Below are 27,284 nucleotides of genomic sequence, written 5' to 3' on the forward strand. Positions count from 1 at the left end.
ACCACATCACCACCATCATCACCACCATCACCACATCATCATCACCACCATCACCATCATCATCACCATCACCACCATCATCATCACCACCATCACCACCACCATCATCACCATCATCACCACCATCACCATCATCATCACCACCACCACCATCATCACCACCACCACCACCATCATCATCACCACCATCATCATCACCATCATCATCATCACCATCATCATCATCACCACCATTTGGCATTATCAGCACCACCACCAACATATATAGCACCTATCATTTGCCAGGCACAAAACCCTATGAGGTAGGTACTAATATTATTTCCATTTTACACATGAGGAAACTGAGGCAGAGAAAGATTAAGTAACTTGCTCAAAGTCCTATGCAGGCAAGTGGCAGAGTCAAAGTTTAAATCCAGGTCATCTGGCTCTAGGTAGAATGATTGGTTAATGCATCATGAATGTTATATATTTTAAAACTGATTATAAGGAACCTCTGGCCCAAATATGATCTTATTGTGGAATTAGGGTTCATTTTGACTTCCTCCACCACTTATCCAGTCAAGTACTTTGGATAAGTTATTTAATTTCCCTGATCCTCAATGTCTTCATCTCTAAAATGGAAAAAAGACCCAGTAAAGCTACTGGAAGAGTTCAGTGAATTAACGTATATAAAAAGGGGAGAGATATGTAAACCCTTCAACACAGTGCCTATTATATATTGAAAGACTTCAAAAATGATAGGAACTATTCTTACTGTAAAATAATACGGTTTTTATAAAACGAGAATACAGCCTGGGGTAGTTACTTCATGGGAGAGCATGTAAATGAGAGAAAAAACATTTTTTTCCTTGAAAGAAAATTTGTCAATAGGCTCTGAGACAATTTAATTCAGTTAAATAAATCACTTATACAACAGGCCTGCAAATTCTTCCCAAATGTTTAGATTTGTAGGTTAAAAACATTACTTTGCTCTTACAAATTGATAAAAATCAGAGTGCATATTTATTTGCCAGGAAGACTGTCTCAAACATCCATAAATACTTATTATCTAATCACTCAGAGTCAGTGGAGAGAAGCACAAAAAGACTGCTGACATCTTGCCATCTCACAGTCTTTTTCCCCCATTCTTAGTCAATAAATTTAAAAAAACAAAGGAATTCCACATGCATCTTATCTGGCTACTCACTTCCGTCTTTCACTCGGAGACTCGATCTGATGGTTAATGCTTTTATCCAAAGGGAGAGTTTTTGGCTTCACATCTTCTAAAATGTGCATCAGTGGGTTCGATACCTGCTGATTCTGGGATGGATCTGAGGCAAAGGAAAGCATAAAGAACATAAACTTAGCGTTCAGTAGCATCACCCTAGTGCTTTGTAGGTCATCTTTCTTGAAAGCCATAAAGCCCACTGGGGTCCACCGTGAGTTCATACAGACTGTGGGCCCACAGTGGTGGGAATCTCTTCGCTGTGCTGCTTAGCATAAGCTACAAGAGAAGCTTGCAGCCAGTAGAACTCACACCTGTCTGAACCATGTGTGTTGGGGGGGGGGGGCTCTTATAATAATTTAATTATTGGGTTTAAACACCCATTCTTACCCTGAGCTAGCTGTGAGTTCATCCCACAGGGTAGGGCCCCAGTTTCTGTATCCAGCTGATGGTCTTGATGGACTCCTTTTGATACAGGATTCTTAGAATTAGCCAAGGCCCCTTGAGTTAGGCTGTTGAGATAAACAAGTATATTTCAGAACAGAGATGAAAGCAACTGAACTTATCCTATCCCTTAGGGCATAGATATACCCAGTTACAATATGAAAAAAGAAATGGGACTAACTAAATGTTTATTCTTTTCATTTTAAACCAGATTTAAAGTACTGGAAAATCCTACACATTTTCATTATCCATCAATTTAATAAGCTTGAGAAACCATCATTTCTGACGTCTTCACCACCTCCCTGTCCATAAAGCTCTTCATTCTAACCATTTCAAGGCATGCCAGAGCTAACTGGAATCTCCCAGATTTTTATAAGAGAGGACTTATTGTAGAAATCACTTGGGCCACACAGGATTTGGGCAGCCCATGAGAATTCACCGGCCTCACAGTAGCTTCTGTGTGCAAAGGAAGGAGATGGAGGAAGTTTAAAAATGTTTTTGGGGAAACAAAGATTCTGGAGATAACAGGGACTGTCTGGAGAAGCAGAGAATATTCATGTGTAATGCTGAGCAGCATCATTCAAATATTCCTGACTAGTGGCTTTTGTTTCATGAAACTGAAAACAGATGTGCTATTCCTAAGGCTCTGCAGACTCTGGACACGGGCCCGAAGCTCCTATGTCTACAATTCACCCAGTCTTCTGGCTGATGGAAATGGGAGAATTCTCAGAGCAGATCCTACCAGAAGGGCTCAGCTCCCAGCCAAACTTTCTTTCTTTTTTTTTTTTTTTTTTAATATTTTATTTATTTATTTGAGAGAGAGAGAGAACACAAGCAGGGGGAGCTGCAGACAGAGGGAGAAGGAGAAGCACGCTCCTTGCTGAGCAGGGAGCCTGATGCGGGGCTCGATCCCAGGACCCCGGGATCATGACCTGAGCCGAAGGCAGACGCTTAACCGACTGAGCCACCCAGGCGCCCCCCAGCCAAACTTTGAAATTGGACAGTCTTTGAAAATGACACTTAACCTCTCATGTCTTTGGGTCTCTCTGAGGATGCAGTGTGTGCACACACGTGTGTATCTCCGCACACTTGTGTATGTGCATGTGTGCACATGCTTGCACACTTGCCAATATCTCTGTGGTAACTCAGAGCCCCAGGAGCAAACATCTATCTCATAAAGAACTTGCTGTTGGCAGGGTACTGCCAACTTCCTGGGATTCTGGGGGTCCCTTCTAGGTTAGGCTCAGGGTGGCATCAATAAACCCACTACTCCCCATAGCTACAACCAGACTCTGCTCCAGTTTGAGCTAGCTCTGAATGATCCAGGGGTTTCTGGGTACCCCGTTTGGATCTCCCATGGAACATACTGGAACCCATGGGGTGGGATAATTATCCACAAGCAATCATTTGTTAGTTATCCTTTATATTGTCACCCAGAATAAATGTGGCTTCTCACAGCTCAGAGGATACTGATGATAAAGTCCAGGTCCACAGTGAACCCACCATGGGTAGGACCCTAGGGCCTCATTTCAACCTCTATCCCTGCAGACACATTAACCATTTCAGGTGAATGATAGCTAGATTTGGGGCTTTGAAGTGACAACGTGCTCCTGTGATGATATATACTATCTCCCCTTACTTAAAAAAGATTTCACCTATTTAAAAATAAAGCGATTTGTATTCAATAGCATAAAGACTGACTTCAGAGCTATTGGAGTGTGTTTAAGCAATACGTAATGTATTAGTGGAATGATAATTTCAAAGCTGAATATGATTTGCATTAGAAATGGTTACTCTTTCTGCGGAGCGAACAGGCAGAGTCTGGCTTTGCACATTTAGGATAGCCTGATATAGTTCATACCTGCCCATTTCCTCTGGTGGATGATTTTGCCGAGCCTTAAGCAATAAATCATCGTTGTCCCCCTGGAGTGGTTTCTTCTGTCTTGTCTCTTGTTCTCCCTCTTGACAGTTTTCCAAGTCCATCTTATTCTGATTGAGAAAACAAGGATAATATTATTATTATTTATTTATTGAGAGAGAGGGAATGCACATGGGCTCACACATGTGCATGTGGGGGTGGGGCAGAGGGAGGGAGAGAATCTCAAGCAGACTCCCTGCTGAGCAAAGAGCACAACTCGGGGCTTGATCCCATGACCCATGAGATCATGACCTAAGCAGAAACCAAGAGTCGGAAGCTTAACTGACTGAGCCACCTAGGCACCCCTGAATATAATTTTTAAACACACTGGACAACACTCATCTCTGGCCATGGGATATTTGAAACATTTTTTTCCAATCCCATTGCCTACAATTTAAAGAACAATTGTCCAAATTAACTGAATAGTAACTGGTTTCCAATGATTTGAAATAAATGTGTAATCTGGATCTCTTTTGAAAGTTATCATGAAAGAGAATTGGTCAGAAAACCCACCTTTCAAAATAAAACAAAATCATAGGACTGTTCAGTTAGGAGAAATGGCTGTCATGGGCCCATCTTTTTTTTTTTTTTTTTTTTAAATGAAGATTACAGACTATTCAAGTCTTGGTGTGTCCTTTGTTCAGTAGCTCCACAACCTTACTTGGGGGATATGGAGGTAGACCACCCTTTCTGTGCTCTCTCCAGCCCTTGAGGACACATATAAATTTCATGTGGAATTTTAAGAGTGGGTTAGAAGCAACTTTCACGGAGGCCAGTGGGGGGTACATGGTTGGCTACCATCCAGTGCAAAGGAACGTATGGTGTGGAGGAGAGGGATGCATGTCTGTTGAATGAGTGAATGATGGGCAGTCAGAGGGACATTCCAGCAAATGGCTCCACCAATCAGGATCTCTCCAGCCAGGGCAGAGAGACTTTGGTTGCCAGCCTGTGGGAGCAGATCTGGTCCCAGTAATGATTTCACTGCCCCTCCCCCCGGAAATGACTGAGTCTGACCATGACAGTGACAGCACCATGGCGTACAATGGCCACACGGTAGCTGATGTGATTCTAGGGAAATAGTCAGTCCTGCATTTAAACTGGTGGAAAACTTGGCTTTATTGTTTTATACTTCTATTTAGGTTTATTTATTTCACAAATTGCTTTTAATCTATGGTCTCACCATTTTCCCACTGCCTTCAGTCACAGAGGAGGATGTAGACAGCTGGTCTGCAGAACTTGAAGAAAGAGTAAATGGAACCACAGTGTCTTCAATTATTTTGCGCTCCTAAAGGGAGGGACAGTAATTAATGAAAGGGAAAAAAGAAAATAAAATCACATTTGTCAAGAGAAAAATTTCATTAAGAAACTTAAAAAAAAATCAGATTATGTGCAAACAAGCAGGGCATTAAAAAAAGGGTCTTATTTTCTAAAAGCATGTAAATCAGATAACACTTTCTATGGGCAATGATTTAGAAATTAGCATTTAATTTGGAAAAACAAATTACTTAGTCTGATTCAAGAAGCCTAATTAGAAATGCTTTTAAGGATCAGATTATGCACAAAAATTACTGAAGATAAATTCACAACAAAATTCATCATAAACAAATTTTAGATAATACACATTAAATGTAGCTCCCTTCCAATTCTCTAATGTGGGCTGGTTTGTTCATCTAAAAAAATGAGACAAACAAAACCAAAGTCTCCTCCCTCCAAGTCTCTTTAGTACCATATAGTGAATGTAGTCAGTAAGGATTCACTTAGCCTCAATATCAAAATTATACTCACAAAATTAATTCACTACCACCAAACATGCTTTCCTCAAGCAAACACACAAATAGATACTTTCATGTCATCTAAGGTAAATCAAGAATCTGACGCTCTGACTAGAGAACAGATAAAATTATATTGTCTTCCTTGACCATGACTCAACATGCCCTTACCACAAACTAAATTTGGGGGAATTGTGGTCTTTTAGATCCTATAGGATATGACTCTTCGAAGAAGTTGACAGGGCTCTGATGTGAGTAAGGAGAATGAGACACAGCCACGTGCATACATTCACCACAGACAAAAAAAAAGCACCGATAAACTTTGAGAAATCAAAACCACAAGTCAAATTCCTTCTTGGGAATTTCCTACCTCCTCATAGTATCTGCGTTCCTCCTCTTCCACCTCCTTCTGGGCCTTTTCCCACTCTTCTTTCAGCTTGTTCTGTTCCTTCTGGTATCTCTCCTGTTACAGAATTTCCACAGATAGTTAGTCCCTGAACTGACCATTGCATACGCCACTAGGACACTTCCGCCCTCTAAACCACCATATACAATATATTGCAAGACTATCTTCGTGTTGTAACATTCTGAGTCTGATCTATTCATGCAACAAAAGGGGAATGGTATTTCGTGGCACTCCAACATATTAGGAACATAACAATCTTACCAGAGAACACTCTTTTCTGTTGTTGGTGTGTTATAGATTTTTTTTTTTAAAGATTTTATTTATTTATTTGATAGAGACACAGCGAGAGAGGGAACACAAGCAGGGGGAGTGGGAGAGGGAGAAGCAGGCTTCCCGCCGAGCAGGGAGCCCGATGTGGGGCTCGATCCCAGGACCCTGGGATCATGACCTGAGCCGAAGGCAGACGCTTAACGACTGAGCCACCCAGGCGCCCCTGGTGTGTTATAGATTTGTTCTCAAATATATGAGTAGACATTTGCTTATGGAAAGAGAAAAGACAGACTGAACGATTCTAAGATCTTCCGTAACTTGGCTTTTGTCCTGGGACAGTAGGCTAAACCAATGGTTTGTTTCTGCTGGGCCCTTCAGAGATGAGTTTTGCCGTTTCACTAATAGAAATATGTGGCTACTGAGAGAGTTTGATAAAAGACAAAACAACAAAAAAACAAAAACTTGTAGGTGTACAAGACAGACAATGCATAAAGGTCCGGAGTAGACAAGATGATAATTAGCTGAGTAGCTGAATTACTCTTTACTTGTAGCCATTCTACCAAAATGGAATCTTCCCAGGTTTCAGTAACTTCTGAATTAAGAGTAGCTTTTAAACAGCCCATTAGAAGTCTTCAATATCAGAACTGCCAGCCCTATTTTCAGAAACAGTATAGCACTAGTCACCACTTCTGGAGAAAAAAAAAATACTCTGAATAAGGATGGCTTTAAAAATGTGACTGGAGTCCCTTGGACAGCTGACTAGAAGAAATGGTTAAATGGAGATTAAGATTAATGCTTGAAATGAGAGCGGACACCCTGGATGCCTTGGGAATGGTGCCCCTGACAGGACAGAGACATCACTGAAGTGTACCACACACAGTCAAATGTTTTCGTCTAATTATTGTCAATCTTCTCTCTGAGGCTAAAACAAGTCTTTTATCCTCCTGGGGGAGGCACTGAGATCTCCTCCAGGTATTACCGGTTATGTCATTATCTGAGGAACAAAAGGGCTTTACTGGGATTATCTGGAGCCTGGTGTTCTCATGAATGCTCTAGAAAAACCATCATTGGTCAACTCATGGTGGGCTTTTAACTCCAGGTAAAAATTTTGTTCTCAAAACATAATCTTATAAAGTTTCTGAGAGGGACTTCAGGGGCCTTTCAGAATAGAGGAAACAGACTCTAAAACTTAACAAAACAAGCAAAGCTTCAGTTTCTTGGTTCTAGGAAAACCCCTCCCCAGGTTCCCCTCCCCGGGAGGATGAACGGAGGTGATGCAGGGAATGAAAGATGCTGTACGTCTGTACCACACACACACACACACACACACCTCGGTACACGTGTGCACACCAACACACACGTTGGTGGGCAGCATACATACATGCATACCCAATACACACACCTGCACACACCAACAAACTCGCACATATGCCTTGCCCCAGAGCCCACACCCTGCCGTGCCACCTCGGGTAACAATTCGGTAGGACAAAAATATATCTGTCTGCATCTGCAACTGCGGTCACCTTTCAGAGTGTAACTGACAGGGCGCCACCATGGGAAGCACACTTGCTTATCTTCTTACTCTGCAGACTCTCTGACTCTGAGCTGTTCACCATGTAGCTGGGGAACAGGCATCTGGTTTTCAAGGGACTAGCAGGTGGCCAGGGCTGGTCTGGGGTCTCCCAATGGACCCAAAAGTCCCAAAAGCTGTGGGACTTTGCTGAATCTGGTTGGTATTTATCCCTGTGCAATTTGTGGTTGAAGATTTACCCCTGTGCAATTGTGAAAAGTGTTAAGCTTAACTGGCAGGCCTAAAGCCACACGACAATTAGTTACCTGAACTGCCCCCTGCTCCCACCCCCTGGGAATTAAGCCAAGAGGGTCAGAGCAAAAAGATAAGGAAAAAAAAAAAAAGTAAAATACAGCAGTGTAAAGTCATCAAAATTAATGAGATTTAACATTTTTCTCCTTTACAATCTTTTAGTAAAAATCAGTACTATTGGGAATATAGTGGAGAGAACATGAGTTTTAATGTCATACAGATTTGGACTTGAAATCAGGCTCAACAACTGTTCACTGTGTGACCTTGAGCAGTTAAGATAATTTCTTTGAAGCTTAGTTTCTTCAGTTGCAAGATGGGGCTAATAAGACATACTTTGAAGAGTTTTATGAGGATTAAATTAGACTAGATATGTCAAATACCAAAAAATATGCCAGTTCTTGGCACACCCAAGTACTCAGGTTAGTTTCTAAGGTTACTAGGTTACTTTTTGAAGCCCTGTTACTCTACAAAACTGGCTTGAAACAAGTAGAAGCATGATACATTTACTCCCAGAACTTTTCTAGAATTAAAAATAAGCAGCCTTTACTCAAGGGTGGAGCAAACATTTCTACTTAAGGAACAAGACCCAGGCCAAATTTATTTCACATGTATGCTATCAAATACCTTTTTGATAATTCATTCCCACTGCTACTTGGAATGGAATTTGATTGGCCACTAAGGAGGTGACAAATGGACCGGTTGGCCCCTAATACTTGGGGTTTTTTTTTAAAGATTTTATTTATTAATTTTTTAAGATTTTATTTATTTGAGAGAGAGGGCATGAGTGGGGGGTGGAGGGGAAAGGGAAAAGAAGAAGCAGACTCCCACTGAGTAGGGAGCCCAACGTGGGGCTCGATTCCAGGACCCCGGGATCATGACCTGAGTCGAAGGCAGCTGCTTAACCAACTGAGCCACCCAGGCGCCCCTGAAGATTTTACTTCTAAGTAATCTCTACACCCAGCGTGGGGCTCAAACTCACAACCCCAAGATCAAGAGTCACATGCTCTACCAACTGAGCCAGCCAGGCGACCACTTGGATATATATTTTTTTAAGTGAAATACTTTTTCTTTTAATTTATTTTTTATTTTTATATAAATCCAATTAGCCAACATATAGTACATCATTAGTTTCAGATGTAGAGTTCAATAATTCATCAGTTGTGTATAACGCCCAGTGCCCTCCTTCATGCTTTTTCATTGTGCTCATCAGTGTAACCTCTGGCAAGAGGAATTAGACACAGGACACTTTGTTGTAAAGGCACAAAATGGACTGACTTAGATTCACCAGCTCCTGAGAAGAATCTAATTCCATGCATTTCCTGTGCTAAAAATTTATCTAATACAATAGTAATTAAGAGAGCAGCATCTAATAGAAAAAACAAAGCAGTAACCCCAGTCCTACCTGGAGCAAACGTTCCTGCTCCTGTTGCCATTTTTCCTGTCGCCGGCGCTCCTCTTCTGGGTCCCATGCCCAGAACTTAAACTGCTTAGAAAATAAAACCGTGATCAGAGCTAAGCCACGTCCTCAAGGCCAGGCCAGGGCAAGGGACGCAATCAGCTTACAAACCAGCACGCAGACGGACGTGCGGAAGCAGAAGCCCCTACACACTGAAAGACCCTCTTTGTCAATGGAAACCACTTTTTAATCTTCGTCCCTCTTTGGTTGACGTCCAAGACGCTGGTATGATGCTGTGACCCTTTTTGGAGCTAATGAAAACATGGAAGTAATCAGCCACTGGCAATGGGAAGGCTTTAGCTTCCTTTCTTTCAGAAGTGATTTCTTCAATGTAATCACGCTTCTGAGCATGAGATACTCATTCTGCATATGGATACTGGTCCAAGCACATGGGCAAGCTTATTTCAACAGAGCTGCCTTTTGTGAGAAGTGGTGTTTGCCACACTACAGAACTAAGCTTTTATACCGCTATTGCGTTTCCCTATCAGCTGTCTCTAAAGTGGGTTATTTAAACGCGCCAATGCTCACCGGCATCACCTGTGATCCAGGCACGAGGAAGTCCCTGCCCTGGGGCCCACGTAACCAACATTCAAACCCAAAGGCTTTTTTTTTTTTTTGAAGGTCTTTGTGAGTTTGGCACCAAGTGAATGAACAGGAATAATGACAGAAGTGGGCACCCAGGTTACAGAATATACGAGATGGGGCAGGTCCACAGGGGAAGAGAAATCACAGCTGGTCTCTGGGAAACCTCCCGAAGGGGTGGGGGCTGTGGTGTTTAAACTTGGCTTCTCCGGACACCCAGAGTAGGTGCCAAGGCAAACCACATTCCCCAGTAACTGCGCCTCTTCCCTTCCCTTTGTTCCGATGGGGGTGGTTTGGGGAGGCATTTAGAACTGCCTGGGAATCTTGAGAGAAGCAACAAGACAGGGTGGAGGCATTAGGGAGGAGGGGGAGAGTCTGGGGCAGGGTGGGGAGGAGGCAGAATCTATTTACCCGGGCTGCCTGAGAAGCTGGACAGGGTCAGTCCTGTCCAAAGCTTAGATGGGTCTAGTTACTGCCCAAGATACTTGGGCCAGCTCACCTTTGGCCCTGCCTTGTGCCCAACAGATCCATGCTACCATTTAGGTGCACCAAGGCTGGGCTAGCCCGGGGAAGTGTCTCCAGGCTAAGAATGCAGGCCAGGCCATGGGTGTTGCTTGATTTATAACAATATAAATATTGATAATTTTAATGTATTTAGACATATGAAATATGAGCCTCCATTGATGTTCTTGCTGTGGTGTCTGCAAATGGTTAGGATGATGACCACAAAAAGTCAAGGAAAGGTGGGCAAATAGGGTAGGGAAACGTATTTCCTGTATGCCACTCTTGGGATTCATAGTGCACATGAGCAAACTAAAGGCTCTGACATGTTATGTAGGAGAAAAGCTATTTAATTGTATATAATTCAAAATTTCCCAAGTTCCCTCGGATGGCCATAAAATGTCATCCAAATGGGATTCCAGATAAGAAATTTGGAATTAATGGTGTTAGAGGTTGGCTCCACTTGGCATTTTCCTAAAACTTGGAAGCAGATACAATGTTCAGAACCTCTCTCAAGGGCATGGCCCTTCTTTGTCTTTTTAGGAAAAAGGATGTGGTTATGAATAAAGCCAGAGGGAGTCCAGTAGGAAGAAAAGAGCAACAATTAGGAATTATTTAATTTTCAGATTTCACTAGGCAGTAACTGCAAGAATAAGTAGGAGTAAGCAAACAGAAGGGAGGAGTGTGGGGTAGAGAGACTGAGCACAGCAGAAAATAGGGAATATTTGTTTAAAAGGAAGGCAGAAAAACAATGAGCATTTTCAGAGTAAGATAAAGAGGAAGATACTTCGTGATACACAAAAGAAAGAAAAGTGACCACGTTCCTTCCTTTGGGGACTACTTGCTGAGCAACTACTATGGGGATACCACCCGGCCAAGGGTCCCAGCCCTGTGGAGCTTACAACTGAGTGTGTGGGGAGAGGGTGGGCGTGAGGGAGGGGCCAATATATAAGTGACACCAGAAGACAGTGTGATAACTATTGTAAAAGAAATACAAAAGGTGCTAGAGAAAGAATGGAGAGCATTTAACCCACTTTGTTCTATAACTTATCTGTTTACAAATCTGTATCTTCCTTTGGCGTTCGGTTTCCTGAAGGGCAGAGAGGGCCCTTTATCCCAAGTATCCCAAAACCTTGCACTTTTAGGCCTTCAATAAATGTTCGTTGAATAAATGGATGGAACCACTTCATGCTGGGTAACGCCTCTCCTTCTCTCCCCTTCATAGACTCTGACTCTAGCTTTGGGCCACTCCAAGTCTGACCGAAAACGGTCTGAGTCTACTGAGGTCAGCACAATCAAAGCTTACTGCCTCTTCAAGCTTCTCTTGTGTTCAAATTTCTTTTACTTTTCTATTCTATGAAGAGCTATTTATCATTGAAAGAATGTCAAATTTGGGTGGGTATTCTCAGAGAATTCACTTAGGTCAGTAATTTGCTTCTTTCTTGTTCTGGTTTCTGTGAATCAGAAATAAGAAAGTATCTCTTCAGGGCACGCTTCCTCTCCGCCCCTGCCCGGGGGGTGTAAGAAGAGCGTGGCATTGTTGCTCCCACATAACTTCAAATGGAAATCAACGCGTTATGTTACACTCTTCAATCTGTGCCATGGACCAGCCCCAGGAGCCTTCTGGGGGTTCCCACCCAACATGGCTATACTCAGCTTCCCAGGAGACTCAAGATCCCCAGGGTACCGGCCAGATACTGAGCCTGACAAATGGTTGCTAGTTCTGGAATGTGGCTGGAAATATTGAGGGTTATGGGACCCTTTCTCCATTCTGCACAGGCACTCAGGAACTCTCAAAGTGACACAATCTGTCTATAGGTAAGAACTGGTATTGGCTATGGTGGGCCTTTTGGATTAGCCACTGAGGAGGATTCATTCATGGATCAGCCACAGTACTAGACGGCCCATGTAATTATTTCAATTAAAGCCCACACCCCCCTGTCAAGTGGGATTATTATCTCATTGCACAATCAAGGAAGAAAAGGCTCTAAGAAGTTATACAACATCTGCCGGGTCATATGTTAGTCAATCTGGAATCAAAGGTACCATGACCATTACGCGGCGACACCTGGGGGCTCACAGGAATCCTACAGTTGAGTGTGCCACAGAGGAGGGCTCCAAACCAGTGGGAATTTCAGAGGGTGAACAAGGGTGACAGGCCCAGCATTGGGAACTCTCAGTTTAGGGAAGAGTAGGTCTACGGCGAGTGTTACATACAATTCAGCAGCAAGCAATTTCTACAACATCAATGTGCGTTGATGTTTACTTTTTGCAAATGCTTTTTTTGATCTCATCAAAATTAAAAATTGTAAACTAAATGGACAGTTAATGTTATTCAGGATATATTGATTGTGAGAAGGAGTGCAACAAGAACAGCTTGGGTCTCCCAGAGAGTTCTGGCTGGGCCCTGCCTGCCAACACTACACCATGTAGAAGCATTGTTCTCAGTTAAAAAAATGATTTTGAATGCCTAGAGGAGTTGCATGTTTTAATACTAATTCCTATCGTCCCCTTCATTAGATTTACTCTCCTGACTCACTTACCATTTTGTTTCCAAGCATGATCACCACTCTGCATAATGATAATCCATGTTTTTCTTCAAATTTCACCTGACAGCATTACACATGACTTTTAATTATTCTTCTACAGTCACTTAGAGCCCATTTTTGATTGGATCCTCTTTCAGCAAATCAAATACTTTACAAATTAAAATCACACTCAATGCAGGATCTTATTCCTTAAGATGAGCTACTTACAGGTGTAGTTACAGGTGACTTTTCACTGCCCGGAGACTCCACTGTACAGAAAGAAAGAAAAATAAGATCACAATGTGAGCAGCTTCTAACAGTATTTTTCTCTGATCCTCTGAGTGGAACATGGTTCCTACGTCAGCCTCAGATCAATTTTTTTTTTTTTTTGTAAGCCAAGAGCATTAGAAAATCATAATAAAGCAGACCCTTGAAGCAATTTGTACCCATCACCGAAAGGAGTTATGACCAGTGTAGTAGGATTGATCACATCAATTAGCACCAGGGACTAGACTATAGGAAGCAAAAACTGTAGGTGCTCGTGTTTAATGCCCCTTGCATTCCCTTGCCGCTTGCTGGCCCGGTTCCCTCACTGTCTGACATGGAGAATCATCACACAGAGAGAGGCCAGACATCATCCAGGAAGTAAAGAGAGGGACACAGTTAACAAGAGAACCATTACCAACTCCTGGTAAATGCTTCTAACCCTTGTTTAAAAAAAAGAGAAGAGGACAAAGAATGATTTTGAATGTCTATTTTTTTTTTTAAAAAAAAGAAAGAGCTGAATAGTATTTCCTTAGATTTTTAAAATCAAAGAAAAATTCTACAAATTTCCTTCCAAAAGTTTCTAGAATTTCCTTCCAATTTTAGTAGAAGTGGCGCTATTATTAAAGAACTAGCTCTTTGCTAACTGTGTGTCAGAAATTTTTTTTCTGAAATCAGAAATGAAGAAAAATACCACACATTACTGGCTGCCCCCAACACGGATTTTTGCACAGAAGAAGTACAACTACCCAGGATGCATTTTACCTGACTGGGAGAAAAACTGGGAACGTCGCCAAGAGTTCTGAACTCTCAGCGGGATGCTGGCGGGGCCAGGGGACTCTAGATCAGATGGCAGAACAGAACAAATAGAAAACCGTGAGAACAGGGGTGAGAACCGAGCGGAACCATGCTCCCAAGCACTAAAGGAGGTTTGGCTGTAGTCGATATAAGAATTGAGAAGGAGTGAATCTAAAGTACAAAATATCTCAATAAAACACATGCAAAAACTGACGACGTGGGCAAGAGCCAACTTGCAAGGGACAGTTCAAGCTGTTGCTTGTCTTCCTTGGCGTTAGGTGAAATTTTATAGGCTCATACTTAATGGTGGTATTGTTAAAATGTTAAATCTCAAATGATAGGATAATGTGCTCTGCAAGAGCAAAATGCACAGTTTACATTGCTTTTGGAGAACACTAGAAAAGTATAAGAGACAGCAGAGATGAGTTCAATGATTATTTTATATTCTTTATAAAGCCTATGTATGGAAGTCTATGGCAGAAGTGATCTATATGGGTAACAAAAGGACGTGTCGATGCCGATCTGTAGCTCAGTGGCATTGAACAGACACAAGTTCAGGGTAAGCATGTGCATCCTTAAACTGTGTCCTGTGCACTCAGACGTCATGCTCGGGGTAGATAAAAATTTTTTAAAATGTGCACATATTTTCCGGAAACCCCAATATATCTTTGAACTGTTGGGAGACAGTTGAGAAAAGGAAAACTGTCACCTTCAAATGTATTTTATGAATGTTTTCAGAGTATTTAAAGACTACTTGTGTGTGTGTGTATGCGTGTGTGTGTGTGTGTTTAAGGGAAATCTGTGAAATATTAGGGCTCACCACCAGATCTTCGGTAGCCTATATAATCAGTCTATAAACATATGTTTATAAACATGGGGGAGATATCATTGTCTAGGGGAAGGAAGAGTAGATATGTCTCCAAGATTCCTGATCCTAACCGTATAGCTTCTTCGGACTTGATGCGTCACCACAGACCAGTCACTTACAGGTCCACTGACCTTTTCCAATTGGAGTACAGTTGACGTACAAGGTTATATCAGTTTCAGGTGCACAACACAGTGACCCGACAACTCTGCAGGGTACGCTGTAGCACAGACACATGCCACCCGTGTGCCCACCATCTGTCACCCCCAGCGCTAGCACAATACCATTGACTATTCCCTGGGCTGTGTCTTTCATTCCTGTGACCCATTCATTCCGTACCTGGAACCCTGGACCTCCCACTCCCACTGAATTTTTATATCTGGGCAAAGTCCTATATTTCCCCCCTCCCCTCCCAATTAAAGACAAATTATGTCTTTTAAGTTTACATTTATGAGAGGCCTTTTGCTTCTTTGACGATAGGAACTTACTCGCTCCAAACAAGTCTTACTGTTATTTTTCTATCTCTTGACAGTGTCTTTTGTGCACAATTTAAACACCTACTTTATTTATGTCCGTGGTTTTCAGAGTATGGTCTCTGGATCTGCAGCATCAGCATCACCTTTGGGAACTTGTTAGAAATGCAAATCCTCTGGCCCCAGCCCAGACTTACTCAGACACTGTAAGTAGGAGGGGAGCCCAGAGACCTGTGTTTTAACCAGTCCCGCAGGGAACCCTGGCCCATACTCCTGTTTGAAAATGACTGCTTAGAGCTGTATCTCTACAACATACACTCTTATTTTAAGAAAAGCATTTAAGAATAGCTCCTTATTGCCTGGCATCTTGCTTCTGTAACTCTGCTCCAACTGCTACTCTTCTGAAACTACTAGATTATTTTATTAGTGCTGATTCCGGGCCAGGTGTGGAGCTAAGCACTCTTTTTGGTTGATCCCATTTAATTCTTCCAATGCCCCTATGAGGTTGGTAGTTCTATGATCTCCCTTTTACAGTTTACAGGGTATGATCAGAGATTAGGAGAGCTTGGTGGGGAGGATCACACAGCTAAGAACCAGACGAGCAAGAATTCAAACCTGAGCATTCTGTCTCCAGAGCCTGCAGCTGTCGTCCTGGCTTCCCAGAACCAGACAAGAGCATAGAACAGGTGTACAGCAAATATAATTCTCTCTTGAAGACTAAATTTCGAAATGCTCTAGTGCTACTAAATTTTATTTTTTTATCACTCAACTTCGATAAAGCATGATGGGAAGTCCCTTTGTTAACAGCACATTTTATCAAATCAAAATGCCTTGCAACATGTTAACAGGATGTCAAAACATGTGAGACAACAAAACTAATTAAGATGGCTCAAAATATCTATTTCCTCTCTGTATTACTTATCCACACAATTAAAAAGTGGTAGAAACGGGGGCAGGATTAAAATCTGTCTAAATATGGTCAATTACTGACCCAGTTATGGGACTTCATTTTTGTCAATTCCCCACAGGACAGTAGGGCTGACAGATTAAAACAAATGCTTTGAAGACAGTATTGAATTTGTTTCCACATTTAGAAACTAATGATCATCAGTGTATGTACTAATTAATTCCTTCCCAAGGACTTCCTGTTACTCAAATAGAGCCCACCTTCGCTCTCAGCCATCAACTAAGGCTAATGGAAGCCAACCCAGTTTCCGCCCATAGTGGTCCCAAGTGGATGCCCATCCTTGAAAAAACGGGAAAGTAAAAATAAATCCGAGCCACAATGAGCCTGTATCATCTTCTCTTTGCCTGAACTGATAAATCTGTAGAATGTACTGGAAAGAGTACATTAAAAAAAGACCAAAAAACCTCACAGTTCTTGCCTCCTAAACTCTAGCTGTTTTCATATCTGTAGAGAGAACTCACACCAAAGAGGCCCAGTGGTCTATCTGTTTGGAAGAATAATCATGGAATTCTCAGGACACTCCCCCACCCCATTTCTTTCTGGTGTTTGTGGGCACCTGAGTTTCTCATACGGATAAAGGCATTCAGGGGCGCTTGGGTGGTTCAGTCGTTAAGCGTCTGCCTTCGGCTCAGGTCATGATCCCAGGGCCCCGCATTGGGCTCCCTGCTTGGCGGGAAGCCTGCTTCTCCCTCTCCCACTCCCCCTGCTTGTGTTCCCTCTCTCGCTGTGTCTCTCTCTGCCAAATAAATAAAATCTTAAAAAAAAAAAAAAAAAGGATAAAGGTATTCAAATGGGACTTTTAAAGAATAAAGGGGTGAATTCACAACCTATACATGGCCTAAGGGGTTCCTGGGGAATTTGCAGAACATGTTTAATTTATGATTGTAAATTATTTCTCAGTAATCATGCACACCCAGGAATTATTATGAGGTAATAAAATCTAATTTTCTTCTAAAAAGTCAAATTGTCAGATTAAATGAATATTTTATAAAGATGAGATAATTAACAATTAATGAAGTTGACATAATATTAGGATGATAAACTTTTTATTAAAGCTATTTTTTAGTTTGTAATTTTAAAAAACATTTTGGAACCAATAAAATTATTGTAAGGTATCACTTTTGGAGGCCCTATTGGGCGTACAGTGCCTGGCTGGCAAAATAGTTTTGGCTGCTGGGTTCCTGGCTGGGCCAAATAGAGAATGCAACCCCAGATTTCCACTCTGAAGTAATTTAATTCAGCCACCATGGACTCTTGCAAACATCATGGCTAATGGGATGTTAACATAAAGGAAGTAATCTTCCTTTAAAATAAAGAATATTTTAGTTGGTTTGTCTCCCTCTCTGATTTTGTCTTATTTTTCCCTCCTTTCCCTTAGGATTCCTCTTTTTTGTTTCTTAAATTCCACATATGAGTGAAAGAATCACTAAACTCTACCTCTGAAACTAATAATACACTATATGTTAATTAATTGAATTTGAATTAAATAGATAAAATGAAATAAAGAAAATTTTACTATAGATGAGCCCAACAGCACATATAGAGCTAAAATAAAACACTTCTTTCTTTTTACCTTGAGAATAGAGGTTTGGCAAATGTAATTGGTTGGTTTCAGACATTTTGTCCAGAAATGGATACGTCAGGGTTGCTTCTGGTTCTGGTGATTTGGGCTTTACCACCTGGATCATGGGCAAAAGACAGAAATGTTACAAGTATTGTCCATTAAAAAATGCACAGGTGAAATAAAAATTAAAGGACTCATGACTATTACAGAAGTCAACAAACCAGATATTTAACTTTTAAATGGAAATGTTCGCCCTTTCCCCAAAACCCCTTTGTGTTTTCTACATTAATACAGAGGCCAACTTTTTCAGAGAAATCAAACTGGAGCATAAAAATATGATGATCACTCTTCTCCAAACCCAGAAGATAATATTCCATCTTTGGGATTGGACATCACTCTGTCACATTTTCTGATTGATCAATCACATATTCCCTTCCTGATACTACATAATACTGATTTTGTAATGTTAGGAAGTGAGATGTTCCACATAAGATAAAGAAAAAAGATCTTACTATGTAAGTGCTGAATATTAAGATAATATCACTTTCTAATGGACATTATTCTCGAGACACTACAGAGCCCTCCCAAAAACTTACACGAAGCACATTAAAGACAATATATTTTGCCTATTGACAAAGAAGCATTATAAATAACTATTATCAACTAGAGTCATAGCAATGATGCCATCAGGAGATTTTTGAGGCATGTTAGACCACTTGTCCTTACAGTAAATAGTTCCAAAATTATGGCATTAAAAATTCTTATGTTTGCTTTGTAGAAATAGATTTTTTCTTGTTATTGCTGTTTAGTTTTATTTTGTTTTCCCCCAATCTGAATGGCCAACCCTCCTTCTGATTTGTTGCTTCCAATCAAATGACTGCTGAAAGACCAGATTACCAAACTGATGTCTAAAATAAGTCAGTAGATTCTGAGCAGAGATCTGAAAGAGGGGCGTGGTTGTATCAGTTCATGTCCTTTCAGCTGCTTACAGGGCTTTCTCAGATTCACTCTGGCTGGTGGCTATGTTCCCAACAGATTAATTTGATAGCCAACAGGGCAATTTAGGCTATTAGAGTGCTTGTTTTACCATAAGCTGATCTGTGATTTGGTTTTCAGGATGATTTAATGTCTGTAATTTCTTTTTGGTAAAATTTTATTTTTATTTATGAATAATACATTCAACCCTAATGGAATCCTGAAGAAAATAGAGTTAATCACTTCATTCCATATTACAGAGGTCAACCGGATGTCCAAATGAACTTCAACGTTAAACATGCAGCAAAAACTAAAGCTTAGATTTACTGAAGTTGACAACCCCATACCATTTTAACCCAAATTTTAACCCCATACCATTTCCTCCTTAGTTGAGTCCGACAAAAATGTTTCAGTAATGCTCAGTTGTAAATGAATGTTAATAGCAGAAATGCTCAAAATCACCATTATGTAAAAAGATCAGCCTGTGTGCATGGGCACTTTGTTTGATAAAGGTAACACTCTCAAGTGAAGTCAGAAAACAAAAGCTGTTAAAATAGTGATCACCTCTCTCTCTTTTTCTAAGAACTAACTCCACAGTAGGGAAAAAAGAGGGGAGGGATTCATATGGTGTAAGAAAAGCATTGGGTTCTAAGACCATTATTCCATTTGCCAACCAACTAGTAGAGATTCTTAACCTGGAGTCCACAGAACAGAATTTAGGGGGTGTATATACTTGATATCATTTGATACCAAGGAAAACATGGTGATCTCCTGTATTTTATGCTTTAAAAATATTATCTTGAGCATACTGTTTACCAGATGCCAAAGGGTCCGCACACACACAAAGTAAAGGACCCCTGAAAACAATTTTTTCCATAGTATGGTTGACATGACACTCGTGGCCCAAAGATGGACCACACGGATGAGCTACGCAGATGAATGCTCTTTAGTTATTGTGTTTGCTTTGTTTCTTTTAAAAAAAAAATACTTTCTAGCAATGATAGTTTTCCTTTCAGTTTAGATCTAAGTGGGGGGACAAGTCCATTTGGAAGAATAATAAACAATGGCTATGAGTGTAATGGGGACAAGGCAAAATTCTGCAAAGGTGGGAAATCCTGCCTGCCCCCAATGTCTTCCGACATTCCAGTTCCTCCCTTTAGACGTCTAGACCGTTCTTTAATCCTTTATGTATAAAAATGGGGAATAACTGGAGACTGAAATCCCCCAAAGGCATTTTTGAGGCTCTACCAAGGATATAGCACTGTCAGCTCCTTAAGGTCAGGGGCTGGGTATTCACTGTTGAACATCCAACGTCTGCTACAGGGCCTGGCTTCTAGTAGGCGCACAGTCAATACACGCTGAGTAAACGGCGGAGGAACTGGAACGAGACTTGGCCAATTTTTCACTCTAAAGTGATATCCCAATCTAGGGTTAATTTTTAAATTTGGGATATCACCACATACAGTATGCCAGTGTGCAAGTCCATGGTTCTCTATCTTGGTGGCCTACTGGAATCACCTGGGCAGCACTGAGAAATACAGATGCGCTGCCCCCAGCGATTCTGATTTATTTTCTATGGAACATGCTTGGTATTTTTAAACTCTAAAGGGTAGCCAAGGTTGAGAGGAACTGGCATAAATGATGAAGACTTTTAGACTGGGCCTGAAAACAAACCAAATTAATATGAATGAGATGAGACTCCAAGCAAGGAAGAAATTTAATAAAAATAAGACATTAAAACTCATTATATCAGAATAATAATTTTCTAGTTTCCTTGTTATGCAAGTCCAGAGGCATCAGAAGTACCACTGTTATAAAACAGGTAAATATTGGAAAGAGAATATTTCGTAAGCTGCAAATAAGCAACCTCACGCACAGGAAACTAACACCTAACTTCAAAGCTTTAGAACTTATATTCCATTTTTCTTTTAAATGTATGTAATTCTTCATAATTCAAACTTATTTAAAATAAAATTTAAAAGATATATATCAGTGGTTACTAATAGAGGTAAGTTTCAGTGACTTTTTCTCTCTATTGCTCTATTTCTATTCTTTTAAATTTATATATTATTTTTTACATGTTTACATATAGTACTTGATAGATTTGTTACATTTGTATGCACGTTACTATAAATACAAGTTAAAAAAAATGTATAGCTCCAGACTGAATGTTTGTGGCCTCCCAAAATTCATGTTGAAATCCTAACCCTCAAGGTGGTGGTATTAGGAAGTGGTGCCTTTGGTAGGTGATTTGTGCCCTTATAAAAGAGACTCAAGAGACCTCCCTCACCCCACCCACCAAGTGAGGACACTGCAAGACAGTGATCCGTGAGCCAGGAAGTGGATTCTCACCAGATACCTTGGTCTTGGACTTCCAGCCTCCAGAGCTGTGAGAAATAAATTTCTGGTGTTTACAAGCCACCCAGTCTATGGTGGTCTGCCCGAGCACCCGACATGACCTACCTAGTGCATACATCTTTCTATATGCATTTACATTGTTTTACAATGGACATGTAGTATATTTGTATTTAGAAAAAAAATACAGATTGAAGACAGGAATCGATTCGGAGAAAAAAATAAATCTTCATTATGAACAAGCGCCACTTATCTCCATTCACGTTATAAGTGAGCTGCAATACGAAGCCGCATTGATTTTGGATTGAACTGCTTTAGTCCACCATGTACATTACCTTTTGTGACAGCACCAACTCCACCTTTCCACTCATCTCATTTTCCAGTTTCTTCTGGTCTTTTTCTTCTGGCATATCGTCCTTCAGTTGGGGGCTGGAGGAAAACTCCACAAAGGGCACAGTCGGGCTGGATCGAGTCACCGTTGTTGTAAAATGCTGAGGTTCTGAAAATGGAGTTACGTTCAGAAACAAAAAAGAAGAAGAGAACCATATAAAGGATCATTTATCCTGCGATGCCACGAAGTCCATTGAGTACATATCCTGCCCAGGGCCATAAGGAGTTGGATTGCAGGGTGATGAGAGGTATTAAAGAGCCTAAGATGCCAGAATTGTCTAGGCTCTTCCAAGACATAAAAAAGAAAAAAAAAATCACACAATGCAAAATACATCAAAGGACCCCACTATGGAGAATTTAAGTTCTTAGAAAGAGTCACTGTTTCCCCATGAATAACACTACATGAGACAAAATGCTGACACAAAATATAATGGTAGGTGGGTTGGGTGGGAGAACATTTAAAGATAGTTTCTATCCAAATGACTGAGTGGCAGCCTGAGTCTGTCTTTCATATTTCAATGCTCCTTTGAAACAGTACATTTTCATAATTAGAATGTGTTAAGGATTGTGTGGTACACATAAGACAGTGAAAATAAAGTGTTCTCTGATATATAAGGAAGAATTAGGTATAGTCTGAAGTGAGGGGGCATATCAAGATGTGGAGGTGCAATCTAGTTTGAAAAAGCACATGCTAAAATTTTTAGTAATGCCATTTATTTTAAAATAATTTGGCATTTAGAAGAGGGTAGGAGGTTTGCCAAAAGAAGAAATGTGTTAAAAGTATTGAGAAACATTACTTTAGGGAACAGTGGGTCTCTATTCATACTCACTGTCCATATTGCTGGCATTACTTTATTATTTTAAAACTATTCACCAGCTTTTTCATTTTAGTGTCTATGTTATGATATATTTTGATTTATATCTTATCTAATGATGTTCTGTGTGTTAAAATAGGACCCTCAGTTTTTAGCACCATTTATTTGGGGAAATATAACTTTTATGATGATGGAGATATACTTTCAAAAAAACAAAAAAATACCACAGTAGCAAAAAAGAATGGGCTCCTGTTTCTACAGCAAGATAAATCGTACGGTCAGGATTTCCCCAGGAAGCCTCTAGGTGGCAGCACAATCACACCAGTTACAGAGCCTTGCTTAGCTACTTTTTTATGGCTCAGTGGGAGAAATTCTTGACTGTTTTCATTGTAGCTTAACAGTTATCATGATCTACCTTAAAACTAGTTTGTCAGGGAACAAACCTGATGAAGCAACTTCCGTATTCCCTTTCTGTGTTTTTTCGCCATCATTCTCATCCTCTTGACTGTTCGGTTCGGTTTCCTCAGTGGTTGCCTGAAAAGAAAAAGATTTTTTTTCCCTTTGAATAAATTATCTCTTTGAAAGTTCTAAAAGGTAAAAGGTTTCTTTCTTTCTTTATTTCCTTCCTTCCCTCCTTTCTTTCCTCTTCCTTTCTTTTTCCTTCCTTCCCTCCTTCCTTCCTTTCTTTTCCTTCCTTCCTTTCCCTTTTTCTTTCTTTTCCTTTCTTCCTTCCTCTCTTTCCTTTCCTTTCCTTTTTTTTTTTTCTTTCTTCCTGAATAGTTATTTTTAGGCCAATGAGGTAAGGTGCCTATATGAATTCATACTTTTTCCATTTCCTAAGTAGCCTTAGGGTGAAAAGCTGGATTGGCTGGAAGGAGACAGTCCATGAAGGAGAAGAGGGGCAATATGAGATCACATGCTCCCACCACCTCCCAACCTCCTCTGACTGCCTCAGACGCACACTCTACTTTTCCCTTCCCATCACCACTGAATTTTCAAAATCATAGTCACTACCTACTTGCTCCCAAATGCCTTTAAAGTTGGCTTAGAGTCATATCACCAGTGAAAAAAAATTTTTTTAAGGTTATAATTAACCTTTCAGTAGCTTGTCTTCAGCACAGATGCCTCTGACTCCTAGCACTATGGATTTCATTCTTGATGTTCGCTTTCTCTCTGGGCTCTCAAGAACTCTCTCTTACCTGATTTCTCATTCTCTCTCTCCAACCATTTTCCATCACCTGTCCTGAATCACCCACAAATGTATCAGTTATTCTCATGCATTCACCATTATGCTCTCTACCCATTTATGAATTGTACTTTCATCTCTAGCCCGAGTGTCCATCAGAGCTTCAGTCTGACACATTGGTGTCATGGTAAATGACTCACACTCAACATGCTAAAAGTTACCTTCAAATAAGCCCCTTCTCCAAATCTCACAATTTCTGTTTATGACATTAGTTCTCCCCAGGACACAAATTAAACTCTGAAGTGTTTCCTGACTCATATCTCATGATTGCCCATCATTTGCCAAGTCCTGCCAAGGTTCTAACATAATAGTTTTCATATCCATCTCTTCCTTTCTGTTTCTATAAGTTAGGGCCTGAGTTGATCCATGTTCTTCCACTAAGGGGTCTCTCTGATTTGGATCTTGCTGTTTAATCCACTTGGCACATTACCATGATATTCATCTCTTTCAATAGTACTTCAGTTAATCACTTTTATGCCTGTGTTCCTCTCTTTCAGAAGTACTTCAACTTATCTGTTTTATACTTCCTAAAATTTATAACATTAAAAAAATTTGGAACAACCTAAATGTCCAACAATTGGAGAATGGTTGAATGAATTTTGGTATGTCCATAGAAGGAAATGTTATGCAGTCATAAAAAATGGTATTAAACAATAAATGACATGTGAAAATACTTATTATTTAATGTTAAGTCAGAAAATGTAAACTGTATATCCAGGATGATGCCTACACATGTTAAACTTTGAATATGCTATATTTATACACAAATACACCTGATAATACATATATAAAAAGTCTATAAAATACAGTAAATATACTAAAATATTAAGTGATTATTCTTAATGTGCTTAAATTTTGGATGACTTCTTCTTCTTTATAAATATATTTTCTGTATTCCAAAATGTTCCCCGATGACTATTGCTTCTGATTCAGAAAACAAAATCAATCTAATTTTACATTATCTTTTAGATGGGAGCCAACTGATTCCAGAGTAATTCCAAAATTCTTCCACTAATATTATAGTAGTAGCTTGATAAAAGTAATGGGAAGGATGATTAAATACTGGCTAGAATATACCTCAACAACCAAAGAGAACAAATTAATGACTATTATGTTTTTTAGTAATGGTGTCTTATTATAAAGAGCTAAAGTTGAATTTTTAAAATATGTTTGAAATACTTAATACATCTTAAAAGGTTTTAAGATAAATATTAAAATTGGTTTCAGCAAAGGCATAATTAAATACTTTATAAAATATCCCCATGGGTTCTCAAAAAGCTATGAATTTATTGGTGTCTTATAAGTATATATATTTTACTCATAAATCAAAATTTGTCTTTCAACTAACCCAAAAGCCCTTTATAGTTAATATATTGGTGGAAATTGTTATTGAATTCTATAAAAACAAAGAAACTTTATGAGAAAATGTAAGAATTGTTCAACATATGCAAGTCAAAAAATGTGATACACCATATTAATAAAATGAAGGATAAAAATCATATGCTCATCTCAACAGATGCAGAAAAAGCATTTGACAAAATTTAACCTCTTTTCATGATAAAAGCTCTCAACAAATTAGGTATAGAAGAATGTAACTAAACATAATAAAGGTCATATTTGACATGCTCATAACTAACATTATATTTACTGGTAAAAAGCTCAAAGCCTTTCCTCCACAGGGTGCCCACTCTCTCCACTTATATTCAACATAGTACTGGAAGTCCTAGCCAGAGCAATTAGGCAAGAAAAAGAAATAAAAGGCATCCAAATAGGAAAGGACAAAGAAAAATTATTTGTTTGCAGAGGACATGCTCTTATATACAGAAAATGCTAAAGGTTCCACCAAAAAACTGTTAAAACTAATAAATGAATTCAGTAAAGTTGCAGGTTACAAAATCAATATACAACTATCCAAAAAAGAAGAAAACCATCCCATTTACAATAACATTGTAGAAATAACTTTAACCAAGGTGAGATATCTGTACACTAAAAACTAACATTGATGAAGGAATCGAAGAAGATACAAGTAAGTAGAAAGATAGCTTGTGTTCATGGATTGGAAGAATTAATATTGTTAAAATGTCCATAGTACCCAAAGCAATTTACAGATTCAATGTAATCCCTATCAAAATTCCAATGGCATTATTCACAGAAATTTTTAAAAAACCCTAAAATTCATATGGAACTACAGAAGACCCCAAATAGCTAAAGCAATCTTGAGCAAGAAGAGCAAAGCTGGAGGCACCATACTTCTTGATTTCAAATTATATTAGGAAGCTACAGTAATCAAAACAGTATGGTACTGTCATAAAAACAGGCACATAGATCAATGGAATAGAATAGAGAGCCCAGAAATCAACCCACACTTTTATAGTCAACTAATTTTTGACAAGGGCACCAAGAACACATAAAATGGGTAAAGGATTTCTTCAATAAATGATGTTGGGAAAACTGGATCTCTACATATGAAAGAATGAAATTTGATATTTATCATACACCATACACAAAAATCAATGTCTAAATGGGATGAAGACTTAGAACTGCAAAACTCCTATAAGAAAGCAGCAGAAAACCTCCTTGGCATTGGTCTCGGCAATGATTTTTTGGATTTGACACCAAAAGCAGAGGCAACAAAAGCAAAAATAAACAACAGACTAAAAAGTTTCTTCACAGCAGAGGAAACAGTTAACAGAATGAAAGGGTAATCTGGGGCACCTGGGTGGCTCAGTTGGTTAAGCGACTGCCTTCGGCTCAGGTCATGATCCTGGAGTCCCGGGATCGAGTCCCACATTGGGCTCCCTGCTCAGCAGGGAGTCTGCTTCTCCCTCGGACCCTCCCCCTCTCATGCTCTCTGTCTCCCATTCTCTCTCTCAGATAAATAAATAAAACCTTTAAAAAAAAAAAAAGAATGAAAGGGTAATCTATAGAGTGGGAAAAATATTTACAAATCATATATCCAATAAGGAATTAACTCCAAAATACATAAGGCACTCTTACACACTCTTACAACCCTACAGCAAAAAAAAAGCAAATAAACCAATTAAAAATAGTTAAACAGGTATTTGAAAATATGCTCAACATCACTAATTATCAGGGAAATCAAAACCACAATGAGATATCACCTCACATCTGTTAGGGATGGCTATTACTAAAAAGTCAAAGGTAACAAGTGTTGTCAAGGATGTGGAGAAAAGTGAATTCTTGTATACTGATGGTGGGAATGTAAGTTGGTACAGCCATTGTGGAAAATGGTGTGGAGGATCTTCAAAAAAATTAAAAATAAGAAAAACTTTAAAATAGAACTATCATATGATCTAGCAATTTCACTTCTAGGTATATATCTAAAGAAAACGAAATCAGTATCGTAAAGAGCTACCTGCACTCCCATGTTCATTGCAGCATTATTCACAACAGCCAAGATATGGAAACAACTTAAATAAAGGTTGATGGATGAATGGATAAAGAAAATGTGATATTTAAATATTACATTATATGTATAATGAAATACATAAAAAATGTGATGATATATAAATATTAATATTATATACAAATATATCATTGGTGTATGTATAATGTGTATCTGTATACAAATAAATATCTATCTCTTATCTACCTAAACATATGAACACACAAAGACACAGACACAATGGAATATTACTGAGCCATAAGAAA

At 39.6% G+C, this 27,284-nt stretch overlaps 1 protein-coding gene across 15 annotated transcripts in view; it reads right to left on the reverse strand.

The window, feature by feature from the left end:
* The window catches only part of LIMCH1 (LIM and calponin homology domains 1), a 97,718-nt gene that overhangs the window by 14,427 nt on the left and 56,007 nt on the right, over window positions 1-27,284 (reverse strand). For 8 of the 15 annotated variants that reach the window (XM_081812996.1, XM_081813000.1, XM_081813008.1 and 5 more), the window contains 10 exons: window positions 22,810-22,900; window positions 21,497-21,660; window positions 17,841-17,946; window positions 13,129-13,169; window positions 9,236-9,316; window positions 5,706-5,798; window positions 4,747-4,851; window positions 3,510-3,637; window positions 1,595-1,716; window positions 1,187-1,310 (listed from right to left, as the gene is read on the reverse strand). In XM_081812996.1, the coding sequence (XP_081669122.1) occupies window positions 1,187-1,310; window positions 1,595-1,716; window positions 3,510-3,637; window positions 4,747-4,851; window positions 5,706-5,798; window positions 9,236-9,316; window positions 13,129-13,169; window positions 17,841-17,946; window positions 21,497-21,660; window positions 22,810-22,900 (1,055 nt within the window). Of the gene's footprint in view, window positions 1-1,186; window positions 1,311-1,594; window positions 1,717-3,509; window positions 3,638-4,746; window positions 4,852-5,705; window positions 5,799-9,235; window positions 9,320-13,128; window positions 13,170-17,840; window positions 17,947-21,496; window positions 21,661-22,809; window positions 22,901-27,284 lie in introns of all 15 variants that reach the window. The other 7 variants (XM_081812998.1, XM_081812994.1, XM_081812995.1 and 4 more) reach the window with 1 other exon arrangement.

Source organism: Leptonychotes weddellii, chromosome 2 (genome assembly GCF_054177405.1).
Source record: "Leptonychotes weddellii isolate Sample4059 chromosome 2, ASM5417740v2, whole genome shotgun sequence".
Taxonomy (NCBI): Eukaryota; Metazoa; Chordata; class Mammalia; order Carnivora; family Phocidae; genus Leptonychotes; species Leptonychotes weddellii.